Source organism: Quercus robur, chromosome 8 (assembly GCF_932294415.1).
Source record: "Quercus robur chromosome 8, dhQueRobu3.1, whole genome shotgun sequence".
NCBI lineage: Eukaryota > Viridiplantae > Streptophyta > Magnoliopsida > Fagales > Fagaceae > Quercus > Quercus robur.
Genome location: NC_065541.1, coordinates 14,439,626 through 14,452,738, shown reverse-complemented (window position 1 = coordinate 14,452,738; position 13,113 = coordinate 14,439,626). Strand labels below are relative to the sequence as shown.

The window sequence follows — 13,113 nt, the reverse complement described above, 5'->3', positions numbered from 1 at the left end:
ACTTAAGTTTTGCCTGCCTTATGTATATAAAAAAAAGGTCGTACCTAATTATGCACCAAACTTCCAGATTACAGTATCTAGAAGAGATGATTAATAAGTCTTACCCCTTTTTTTTTCTTTTTCGAGAGATTGGTTTTCAAACTCGCATCCACGGTCGTTTTAGGTATATGTGATATAAAAAATATTCAATTTAAAAGATAAGTGTATTACAAAAAGTAGCTTTCAAACTTGCAAAATATGTCTCACAGTTTTGTCAAAAAGATTGGGTATCTTCGTCTGATAAATTATCTGTATATCAAAAAGTAGCTTTCAAACTTAGCAAATATGCATGTCTCACAGTTTTGACAAAAAGGTTGGGTAACTTCACGAATCAATTATCATGTTGACACAAGAATATGGGAGAGATTTACTTAAGTTCACAAATGTTGGGTGGGTTGCAATCAATTCAATTAGTAAAATATCTCTTTCTAAAAAAAAAAAAATAGTAAAATATTTGATTGTCGTATAAGAGAGTTAGAATATAAACTTTACCTACACAAAAAATTTATTAGTGTCTCAATTTGATAATTAAAAAACAATTATTATAAAGTGAGTGTCATAAATTAATTATATATATATAAAGTTCATAAAAGTTTGAATTAGCAATTTTGAAGTCACTTCAAAACTTAAGGTCACTTACCTTAGATTGTTTGAGCTTAGCAGAATGCATTTGTTAATCAAAGAAATTTGAATTATTTTGGTTTTAGTTTTAACTATTTGTTTTAAAACTGTATTTTCCATTTCTCAAGTCTTATTAACATAAGTAATTGTTAAATTATTAATTCTTCCAATAATTTAAGTTTTTAGAACAATCAGTAATTTAACATAATATTAGGTAGGAAATTCTGAGTTTGATCTTCGTTTTCGCTCTACCTCCCATTTAAAATGTTAAAAATCCCACGTGTTCAGCCTCACTTATTAAAAGGGAGTTTGAACCCACATGTGGTGGGGAATTCACAATTTTCTAATAGTTTAAACTTTTGGGATAATTGATAAAATTGGTAATTTAATATGGTATCAATGCAGAAGGTCCTGAATTTGAACTCTGTCTCCACCACTCTACCTTCCATTTAAAATCTCACGTGTTAGGACTCATCTATTAAAAAACTAGTTTTGGTACACATGTGAGAGAAAGTGTTCGAACTTAGAATTCTGTGGTTAAATAATTAAATTTACTATATCTCAATAGTTTAAACTTTTAGGATAATTGATAATTTAACAGTAATTGTTAGTTATTTTTTGAGAATTTGGTCAAGTTTTTATTTTGTTAAAAGCTTGGTTTTGAAAATGTAGGCCGTCATTACTCATGTTTGGAGGTTGTTCTAGCAATTTAGTCCTATATATAAGTTCCACCTCGTGTATGTATGAAAATTAGAGGCATATTGATTGTTATTTTTTGTCTTTTGCTTGTGAGAAGAATGATTTCTTGTTAATTAACGCTTATCCTTAGGTAAATACCGATAGATGATGAGTACTTAATTTGTATTTCTTAAATGGGTTCTATGGAGTGGTGAGTATTGCTATCCTTTATTCCTTGTTCCTCGGGTGAATTCCTTTGGGTGATGAGCTTATTTGGGTGAATTCCTTTGGGTGATTAGCTTATTCATCTCTGTGCATGTGTGCATATGTTTTCTTCTTATTCTCCAAAAAAAAAAAAAAAAAAAAAAAAAAGGTTTTTCCATCCTTAAAAATGAGAGCAATTATTCAATGTTTTGGGAGTGCAATGACGTGGTAGTCCTCTCTCTTAAGCTATAATGAGTAACACTAATTAAATTCGTGGTATAATATTTTATTCAAATGAGATGATTCTAGCACTTGTAAGTAACTGTAGAAATAATTGAAATAATTAGGAAAAATTTTGGATAAAAATGATCTGAAAAGCAATTTTTTATAATAATTTTTGTAATCATTCACAAAATTACAATAACATTGAAGTGGCAATATATTACTTCGTTAGTAATAAGCCCATGTGATAATAACGTTACTCTAATCATATATAACTTGTTATGTCAATAGTGATAAAAAAAAATATTGTGAAAAATATGCACTCCTCTTAAAATTTCTGTAACTATTCACAAAATTACAACACCATTGAGGTGGCAATATATTACTTTTGTAATAAGCCCATGTGATAATAATGTTACTCTAATCATATATAATGATGATGCACAAAAAATCGTCAGTGAGTTAATCGTCCACACACGTCAATGGGTGCACCTGAAGAACAAAAAAGAAGAACCAATCAAAGGGCACCAATAGGGTATTGGCTAAAGACCCTCTGAAGGTTAAGTCAGAAAAGAGCTCCCACAATGCTTGAGAGTTTATGCTTTAGAGAAATTGTGCGTACCATGATTTTTGAGGGTCTTGGGGTTTTTATAGTAGTGTAGGGTTGACATCCGTGCCTTGATTAAGAAGATGTTTCCTTATAGGAGAGAAACTCTTAATTTTGCGTATCTTGCGGAATCCTTTCCTTGTAGGAGTCTCTTTGGTTAGGGTCAAGCGTGGGACGCAAGATATTTCCTTATACACGCATGCGTGGAGACCAAGCAAGGCCACGTCACACTCGTCAGAGATTCATATTTCCCCTTCAGCTTATCCTCTTCAGCTTATCCTTTTCAGTTTACTGTTTTCAGCTTACTGTGCCCAAAATGCAGCCGTCAGGTATGGGGTGAAGCAGTAGATTTTACAACAAGGTTGTCTCTCATGAGTGAAGTTGACAACCTTGTTTTGTCCGTCGCCTTTTGTTTCGTCATGGATTAATTACAAAATTACCTTTATCATATAACTTGTTATGTCAATAGTGATAAAAAAAGATTGTGAAAATAAATATGCACTCCTCTTAAAATTTCTTGTTGTTCCTAATTTTGTCCCCATATTTTCCAAATTTTCTTCTTGTTCATAATTTTGTTCCTAATAAATATGACAGTTTTTCTTCAAATTGGTTTGAAAAAATATTTTCCTATCTGTTATGTGATAGTTTCTAAAACAATTAATATGTACTGAATCACATAATATATTAAATCATTTAAACACGTCACATAACTTATAAAATATGTTACATATATGACTAAAAGTAAAAGTGGATCATAGTCACAATCTAGGTTGGAAGATTTTTTCATTCAAACAAATTTGGAGGTGAACCTTGCCTCAAGAAAATATGCTTGAAGAGGACAGCCCGTGAAGGCCATATTAATCAATGGAATACTTGATCTTTTGAATAGCATCATCGCATTGTCAATTTGTTACTGTCCAAAGCAATCACAACTTCTAATCTTCGTGTCTTTATATAGTTGAGCTACGTATTATTACGATTGTTGTTGTTTGACTTATGTAGACCTATATAACTTTTTTTTTTCATCATAATTCGTAAGGTGACCCAAATATGATATGTTTTGCAACTACACAAAAATGAAAAAAGATGCAGTAGTAAGTTAACTAACCAAGAAACATACAAAGAGGCATTTGTTTTAACTTTTAACAAGACAGCATTAGTTTTATTGAAGAGAGAGCTAATTACATTACACTTGCACACGATGATGTGCTTTATTTTTGCTAGTCAGTAATCGCCCTTTATCTCTAGCTACAATGCTAGAACTACGAGTGACCCTATTACTGTAGGTACACATCCATGCATGCATGCATGGCTAGCTCTCTAGTACCGGAACGAAAGCATTTCCATTTCACAGCGGCGGGGCTTCATGTTGCATTGATTTGTCAAGTTCTGAGCCATCTGCATCATCTCTTGGATTTCCTGCTAACCTCGTTCTTCTCTCATCAGCTCCCTCATCATCATGTTCAACCCATCACATCGGCACCCTCTGTCCATCTGCTTCAGCTGACGGCAACACAGCTGAAAATGCTGGCTTTCGTCAGAAGTATTGCTGTCAAAACGCCCTGACTGACATTGCTGCCTCAGGTGCATCTGGCAATGGTTGAGGAACTGCTGTTGCTGAAGCTGCTCGCTGCAGCTCTCGCCAGACTCGCGGCGGTAGGCTGTGGCGTGGGCAATGAGCAAAAGGGCTGCAAGGAGAGCTGCGACGGCTGAGAGCTTGGCCATTGTTGAAGAGTTGTGGTATGAAATAGTAACGGGGTTGTGATGAAATGTTTTGGTGAGAATCTAAGGAGGAAGTGGTTGGTATTTGTAGAAGATGTTGGGCTGTGCATGGAAAGTACGTGTAAGGAGGGATGGTGAGGGCTGGTTTTGGCATAGGAATATACTTGGGATGGCTATATGCCATGGTGGCATGTGGGTGCATTCATGCTCCCACGTTAGGTTTTTCCATGCAAAGGCTGCCATGCATTACCATTACCGGAGTTTGTTTGGTTGTTTAAAGTGCTTTGGGTTAAGTGAGAAGCATTGTTTTGCTTGTGGTTTGGTTGATTAAAATTTCGAAGGAAAATAATAAAGAGGAACTATTTTATTTTTTTTTAGGGGTTATTGACAAATAAAAAAGTGATATTAGTGGTGGACTCAGATAAGAACCAGTAAAAATTTGTGTCATCAATAATTTCTAAAAATTTTATAAAATAAATTATAATAGTAGTATTACTCTTTGGAAAAATATACTTAATTCACTTCTCTATTTTACCCACATATTTATAAAAGGTTATAATTGATATGAAAATTTTCATATTTTAACACATAAAAGTGGATGTGAAATTAATAACCAATATGAAAAAATTGATGTGAAAGAACAAAAAGTCCTTAGAATTTTAATAAATATATTTGTAAAAGTTTCTTTACTCAATAAAGGAAAATTCTTGGGAAAAACGTTTACTCACTGTAACTTGATTTTTTTAACTTGATATTTAAATTAGATGTTCAAATGCTATCTACACCTTTAAGAGAGTATTTGCATTAGCTGGTGCAATTTTTTTTTTTAACATAAAAACATACTTTTTTTTATTTTACATACTTTTTAAAACATCTCACATCATATTATCTATTTTATACTATATTTCATTAAAATATTAATTTTTCTTAATTTTTTTTTTAATTGTATATCTTTTTTTACACACAACAACTACCATTAACTCTCTTCCTTCTTCCTTCATTTCTTCATTCTAGGGATATGTAAAGAAAAAAAATTAAATGTAAAATAAATAATTTCAATATAAATTTATATAATTATTGTAGTAAATTTGTAAATTTACACAATTATAACTAATTAATATAAGTTATATTTAGATAAATATGTGTAAATTTTACATATTTTTCTATTATACGTACACCTATTGATGCAAGTGCTCTAGGTTTGGGCTCATTCAAATTTGGTCCTTGACTATTAAAAACTCGTAATTTACATCAAGGTCCCTACCATCCACAGTTGTGGTGCCTAGTGGTTTGAGTCTGAGTGTGAGGTAGTTGGACACCATGATACAGCCTTGGCCAGTAATGATACAAACCCCAAAGAAATTTATGGAACGGGAAGCAAAAAGGCAAAAGGTAAAAGAATTAGGAGGGTCTTATCTCTTCACCGATAGGTATCAAGCTCAGCATCGATCTGCTAAGATTCCGTTGGTTGCCACCATCCCCATATATAATAATCTCAAAGAGGGTACTATATCCTAATAACAATCAACTCAATCTCCTAAATAATAGAGAACCAACCTGATCACAACCAACCTAACCTCCTAAATAATAAGAATTCTTATTGCAGTCAAATTGAACTAACAGAACATAAACATAGCAGATATTTGAATCCTCAACAACTTGGTAACTTCAGCTGCGTGACTTCAATTGTATCAACCACGGCTGTTCCAGCTTTGTCTGGGACATAACATTTTGTCCTGACTTCCGAGATCATCCGTGCTGTGATTGTTCTTTATCCAAAGAATGTGGCCAGAATTTCTCATTAGTTGCTTGTGTGATAGAAACTAGAAAGTTGGGATGTGGAGATTAGTTTGGCAATCAATCAGCTGAAAAGACAATCTTGATGCTGATTTTTGCTGTTTTATGAGGAGCAATTATAAGAACGTGGCAAGCTGCCCCTGCCAGTGCTACAATAATTGATGTTTACACTTTCCATTTCACAGTCCCCAACAAAAACAAGGTACTGAAGGTAGGTGTCTGTCTCTAAAGCCTCTTGAATCCTTTGCTTGACAAAATCAAATATGTTTTGAGTGGAGCCCACAACTCCCATAAGAATAGTTTCTGCTTCAATTTCCAGGAAAAAAAAATCTCCCCTGGAACTTCAAAACGACCTATCACATATGTACTATCAGAATATAGAACTTTTTCCCCAGAATATATATCCTTCATCTTCTCCAAGACATCATGTCCTAATAAGTTATGTACAAATTACAATACATTTCCATCCTGGTATAAAAGATTTATAGAAATTAACAAAGTATGCAACTTGTGACTAAAATTATTTCAGTAACTTTAAACACAAGCAAAATAGCACAAAATTGAATGGATCCAATATAGAAAGAATTCTAATGATTTCGAATGGGAAAATCAACGAAATATTAAATTCTAATGATTATGCTTATGTAACCCTGGATGTAATCAACTGTCCATCTTGAATTGATAGAATTCTGTCCATATTTAGCAAGAAAAGTGTAAAACTATTTCCTTTAAATAAACATACCAGTCTTAGGGTGTGTTTGGATAGAACTTATTTTGCTGAAACTGAAAACTGAAAACTGAAAACACTGTAGCAAAATAATTTTTAAATGTGTGAATAGTACTGTGGGACCCATTTTTAATGAAAAAATTGATAAAAAATGAAATTTGTGGGTCCATGAACAGTGCATCCGTGCACTGTTCATAGCTTACCAGTCAAAAGTTGCGGCTACTGTTGCATGAACAGTAGCCGCTTGTGGGAAAAACGCGTGAAAAAAAAAAAAAAAAAAAAAAAAAAAAAAACGCAGAAACGCAGAAACGCAACGCTATCCAAACCCAGCCTTAGGGTGTGTTTGTATTCGCGTTTGCTGCGTTGCGTTTCCCTTTTCTACGTTTTCTCCTTTTTTTTTTTTTTTTTTTTTTTTTTGGTTCACGCGTTTTCCCCCTCACAAGCGGCTACTGTTTATGTACTGTACATGAACAGTAGCCGCAACATTTGACCAGTTTTACGTGAACAGTGCATTCGTGCACTGTTCACGGACCCACAAATTTCATTTTTTATCAATTTTTTCATTAAAAATGGGTCCCACGATACTATTCACACATTTAAAAATTATTTTGCTACAGTATTTTCAGTTTTCAGTTTTCAGTTTCAGCAAAATAAGTTCTATCCAAACACACACTTAGTGTGTGTTTGCATTGAGCTTTTGCGTCTACGTTTTGCGTTTCCTGCGTTTCAGTTTTTTTTTTTTTTTTTTTTTTTTTTTTTTTTTTTTAGCCGCACTTGTTGACTTTTTGTCCGTGAACAGTGCATTTGTGCACTGTTCATGAACCCACAAATTACACTTTTCAGCAACTTTTTCATTAAAAATGGGTCCCACGATACTATTCACACATTTAAAAATTATTTTGGTACAGTGTTTTCAGTTTCAGCAAAATAAGTTCTATCCAAACACACCCTTAGTGTGTGTTTGTATTGAGCTTTTGCGTCTACGTTTTGCGTTTCCTGCGTTTCAGTTTTTTTTTTTTTTTTTTTTTTTTTTAGCCGCACTTGTTGACTTTTTGTCCGTGAACAGTGCATTTATGCACTGTTCATGGACCCACAAATTACACTTTTCAGCAACTTTTTCATTAAAAATGGGTCCCACGATACTATTCACACATTTAAAAATTATTTTGCTACAGTGTTTTCAGTTTTCAGTTTCAGCAAAATAAGTTCTATCCAAACATACCCTTAGAGGAACATGGAATATAATCTGTTCACTTCCTATTTCGTATACATTACTTCTAACATTTTCCTACTTGCTCCTGGTGTAATGCCCTGATAAAACTTCCAATTCAGTTTCTACAGCGACAATACCTTTAATTTACTTTTGATGCAGTTTCACTTATTGATTTTTGACTCAAATGCTTTTTTATTTGATCCCAATAAACACAAGAAAGTAAAAGTATTATTGCCGATTAATTAAAAGCACAATTATCTTAATATGCTGCTGATTTTGCTAATGAAGATGGATTCAAAAATTTAATTCAGAACCATATCAACCATGTCATCAGTAAGACACAAAGGAAAAAGTTGAAGGAGGATAGGTCATAAGTTCCAGTAAAAGAAACTTTTTACAGAACATTCCTTTTATTAAATACAAGATACAACTAGAAAGTAAACAAAATTGACATGATATAAAATCCAAAAGCCACGTTTAATCCATACGACATATCTTAAAAAGTAGTTATACCCAAAAAAAGAAAAGAAAAGAAAAAAAACCCTAAAGCAACTAAAGAGTTACATGATAATAGTGCATGCAAGGCAACAGTGATACTATCGAAGTCTCTCGTGGTGTCCTGGATATATCTCAGCAACCTTTTCATTTCCCATTATAGCCATCCGCTGAAACAACTTGGTAATATTGCAGTCATGTAGGGATCAGGTCCATAAAGTATGTTTAAATTTATACTATAGGAATCCCTGGAAAACAATTCAGCACATAAAAAAGCATGGACCAATTAATACATCAACATCACTTAAGAATTGTTTGCACAACATTAGAAGAAGCACAGGTAATACTTGAACAGAGCAAAATGGCAGAGATAATAAAATCTACCTTAAGAATTGTTTGCACAACATTAGAAGAATATTAGGCATAGTGAAGGAGAATAATAAAGTTCATGAATGAAGGGAAAACAGTTTTTGTCCAATACAAGCTCACACATCAAGATTGTAAACGTGACAGAAAGGCACGCTTAAAAGTGACAAAAGGACTAGCAAGCTTGTTAAAATGTCTATACTGTTAACCAAAAAAAAAAAGTCTATACTTTTGGCTAATGGCAATATAGTCAGAAGGACCACAAAGCTGAGCCTCCAGGGCACAAAATCAATTATTTGAGGTAGGTTGGACTAATGGTGTACATCCAAGTTGCAAGCACATTATTGAAAGAACCAATTATTGCTGAAAAAATCTCAAGTGGGTTCCTGTAGTCAAGGGATGAGCCACCAGTGCATGAATCTAATCCCTAAAGCCTATAGGAGTTGCCATCTTGTCGTAATGAAAGACACGTTATATTGAGAGGTAGTTGAAAAGTTTGTTTTGTATTCATTAGCTTAACAAATCTGCCAAAAAGAAAGAAACAAATAAGGAGTAAGACAATACCTTCCCAAATCCAGCTTAATCAAGGATCGCACACACGTTTTCCCAAATAAAATCCACACTTAAGACCGTGATAAATTGGCATCCAGCTTTTGCCATCTTGTGGTATCTGCCATAATCAATGACTCAGATGTCTAGATACGAGGCCAAATCTTCTCCGCAGTTGTTAATACTTAATACCCCTTGCAACTCTGGACCCATATAAAATAAAAATAAGCAACAAAACACCTATTTTCTTGTCATTTATTACAGTAACAAGTTCTTTAACCTTCAACACATTATAAAGAACCTTGCTTGCATTTACAGCATGAATCTTATGAACCTAACACTGCCAGAAAATTCATTATAAAGGCAAATACAGAAGAATCATCAAAATTTTCCTCAAATTAGCATAGTTGAATTTCTCCCATTTCCACAAATTAATATGTTCTAAGCCCCTGGGTTGCAAAATGCATAAAGTGAAAAGATCAACTAAATAGCAAGATAAAAAAACATGAAGAGAAACCCAATTAGATGTTCTAAAAGCCTTATAACTCAATTGGTAACTCCTAATATCTCTGACTAAGACATCCAAGGTTCAAATCACCCCTCTCCCAAAGTAACTACTGAAAAAAAAAAAAAAAAACTCAAACAAATGCAATCTTATTCATTTTTTTACACATCTTAAGTGGAGGAGGGGAATTTGAACTCTGAACATCTCTTACAGATACGGTCATTGGTGATGCAATCTTAAATATTTCTTCTATTTCATTTTTTGAAAATTACATTTCTTCTATTTCTAATCACATAATAAATACCCTTTTTTTACACAAAAAAAAAAACCCTTTTTTAATAAAAAAAATTCCCCTATTCCCTGTTCACACTAAAACAGCACCAACTCATACCTAACAAAATTTAAAACTTTACATTATTTTAAAGCATCCATAGCAATGAAGTTATTTTTTTAGCTATTTGGCACTACAAAAAACTACTTTATCTATTTTACCTACTCATTTTACAAAATATCAAACTACAATGGATCTATTTTAGCTTTCAACACAATAAAATAATATAAACATCATAATAAAATAATATATCTAACTACAATAAAATAATACATCCCACTAAGCCCAAAAAACACCAAAAACCGATCAATGGCACACTCTACAACCAAGAACAGATTTCACAAAAAGGTTACCCATTAGTGTTTCAATCAATTGCTTCTTCTTGTGGTTGCCAATGGTTGCTGCCTCTGACAATCTTCTTTCTCCAAAGGGTGTTAAGTGTTAACTATGAGGGTATGTGCCAAGTGGGGTCTTCTTCAAAAGACACAAAACCCATGTCTTTTTGCTTTGTTGTGTTCTTCTTCTATTTTTTTCTTTTGACCGAATCTCTGTTAAATTCTGTGTTTTTTTTGGGTGAAGCAGTGTTCTTGGGCGCACATTAAGTTTTCTATTTTTGAAAATATTTTTTTGAAAATTGAAAAAACTGTTATTACTTTTTCGATTCTTAAGAAAAATTTATCTAAAAATAGAAATTAATGTGTGCCCTTAGACACACGTTAGTAAAATCCATCTTTTTTTTAAGATACATCTTAAGTGGAGGAATGAAATTTGAATCTGAACATTTCTGATAAAAACAACCAGAAGTGCGGTACAAAATCTTATATATTTAACTCTTTTTGCTCTATCCTGTTTGTGTTTGTTTCTCAAAAAAATTCTTATAAATTTTTTCTATTTCTAGTTACATAAAAAATAAATAAAAAGATTAAAAAAAAAAAAAAAGTGCCCGTTGACTTGAAGATCATCCACGATAAAAAAAAAAAAAAAAAAAAAAAAATCTTATACATTTCTTCTATTTCTAGTTACGTATAAAAAATAAAAATACCCTTTTTTCACTATTCCCTATTCACACTATTAATGCATCATCAAAAGTAAACAACAAAATTCCAAAAACCAAATAAAAACAAAATGAAATCTTTAATAATTAGAAAAACAAAAAAACAAGCAGTTGTGATTGTAATTGTTATTAGCTAATAATTAACCTGAGGTTGTTGTGGGAGCAAAGCCTCGGTCCTCTTCAGCATAGCCACGAGCACATTGTGCCACGTGTTGACTCTAGAATGCGACTTGCCGTGCAAGCCAACGTTCAAATCCGACAAGTCGTCGACCTTGACCATGGCCACCTCCTCCGGATCCGCACCGTCCAGCACGTAAATCAAGCACGAGCAGAACCCTTTGGAAATCTCCGAGTCGCTGTCGGCCCTGAACCGAACCCGACCCGACTCGTCCAACTCGGCCTCCACCCACACCTGGGTCGTGCACCCCGTGACCCGGTTCTCCGGCGCCCGAGTACTCGACTCGTCCGCCGGAGGAAGAATCGCCGCGTAGTGCAGCAGCCGCTTCACCCGGTCGATTGGCTCGTGCAGGGCCCTGAACTCCGTCGCCAGGCGGTGGAGCTTGTCGGACACGAGCTCCGTCGACTGAGCTAGCGGGGCTTCCGTCGCCGTCAAGGCGGAACACGAATCGAAACCCGATATGCGAATGCATTTCAAAGGCGCGAACGTGAATTTTCTTTCGTTCACGTTGTCTATAAACTTCAACCTAGCTCGCTGTGAAAATTTCAGGGAATTAAAACTAAACAAAAAAGAAGATGAAGAAGAAGAAAGAGAAAGTGTTGTTGTTGTTGGACCAGAGACCATGTTGTTGTTTCTGAGGAACAAAAAAAAATGTAAGTAGGAAAATTAATGTAAGAGAAAGTGAAAAGTCAGAGAGAGAGAGAGTTGGTTAAGAATAGAATAGTTGAGAGAGCTAGTAAATGGGAGGGAGATCCTTAAAGTGCGAACTGTTTGTGTGTGTTAATGTTGTTCTCTGAATCTAAGAGCTCGTGTTGTGTTGTGTTTTGTGTAGTTGTAGATGTGAGTGGGGAATCTTTAATTTTATATAGTCATATAGAGAGTGTTAGTGGGCCTTAGATTATTACTTACATAGGAAGGACTCTTGATGTGAATTTTTTTACTAATAAGAAAATGTATTTATGTAAATGTATGCGTAAACTTTCTAATCAGCACAAAGAATAAAAAATAAAAAATATTAATAATGCCACATTTGCATAAATAAAAATATTTTATTGACATCAATAGTCCTATTGGTGGACCTAATAATTTCTCCAAAATTACCATTTCCTAGGCTGCTATTGCTAAAATAAATTTAGCTGATATAGTAAATGGGATACTTGTACCTGTTTCTTTCTTTTCTTTTTTTTCTTTTTTTTTTCTTTTTCTTCTCTCTCTCTTTTATTAGCTGATATAGTAAATGGGATACTTGTACCTGCAGTAGGTTTCTTTTCTTTTTTTCCTTTTTTTTATTGTCTTTTTCTTCTCTTTCTCTTTCCCTCTCTCTCTCTTTTATTATTGTCCTTCACTCTCTCTCCCCCGTTCCTCTCTCATTAGTCCCTTCCACTTCTCTCTCTCTCTCTCTCTCTCTCTCTCTCTCCTCAAACCTTGCCACCATCGCAGGCCTACCAACAAGGGATGTAGGTGTTTGGCAAATCACAGTTGCATATACCACCAACGTGAGTTTTTCTGCTTTATAACACGTTTCTTATCATGTTACTTTTGGGTCGATCCGTTTATAACTCGAACCTATTAAGGCCCAACTCTAATCTATAAAAAGCTATGTCATGTTTGTAGCTTGTATCAAACATTGACACTCCTAGTTAACAGGTGCTTTTAGTCGAAAGTTTTTATGCAAATTATATAAAAATATATAAAAAAAATATATATATATATATATATATATAAATTTGTATTAAAAAAATCAAAATTTTTTTTCTTTTCTCATAAAAAGTTTTTAAAAATATTTCCTAACTAATACTCTTAGA

At 33.6% G+C, this 13,113-nt stretch overlaps 2 protein-coding genes across 5 annotated transcripts; both read right to left on the bottom strand.

The window, feature by feature from the left end:
• Nucleotides 1-3,793: 3,793 nt before the first annotated feature.
• On the bottom strand, nt 3,794-4,096 carry LOC126695912 (2S seed storage albumin protein). The gene has a single exon (XM_050392707.1). The coding sequence runs from the start codon at nt 4,094-4,096 to the stop codon at nt 3,794-3,796; it is 303 nt and encodes a 100-aa protein (XP_050248664.1).
• Nucleotides 4,097-8,180: 4,084 nt separating this feature from the next.
• LOC126694719 (sufE-like protein 2, chloroplastic) lies at nt 8,181-12,129 on the bottom strand. Of its 4 annotated transcripts, none has more exons than XR_007645864.1 (3): nt 11,276-12,129; nt 9,256-9,443; nt 8,181-8,573 (listed from the first exon to the last, which is right to left on the bottom strand). XR_007645864.1 is itself a non-coding variant. In XM_050391177.1 (3 exons), exons 1-2 carry the CDS (start codon nt 11,930-11,932, stop codon nt 9,275-9,277), a joined length of 744 nt encoding a protein of 247 aa, XP_050247134.1. In that variant the 5' UTR covers nt 11,933-12,129; the 3' UTR covers nt 8,181-8,573; nt 9,256-9,274. The 4 variants fall into 4 exon arrangements, 2 of the variants coding, with proteins under 2 accessions (XP_050247134.1, XP_050247135.1); XM_050391177.1 differs by having other exon boundaries at nt 9,256-9,361; XM_050391178.1 differs by lacking the exon at nt 9,256-9,443.
• Between the last annotated feature and the right edge of the window lie 984 nt (nt 12,130-13,113).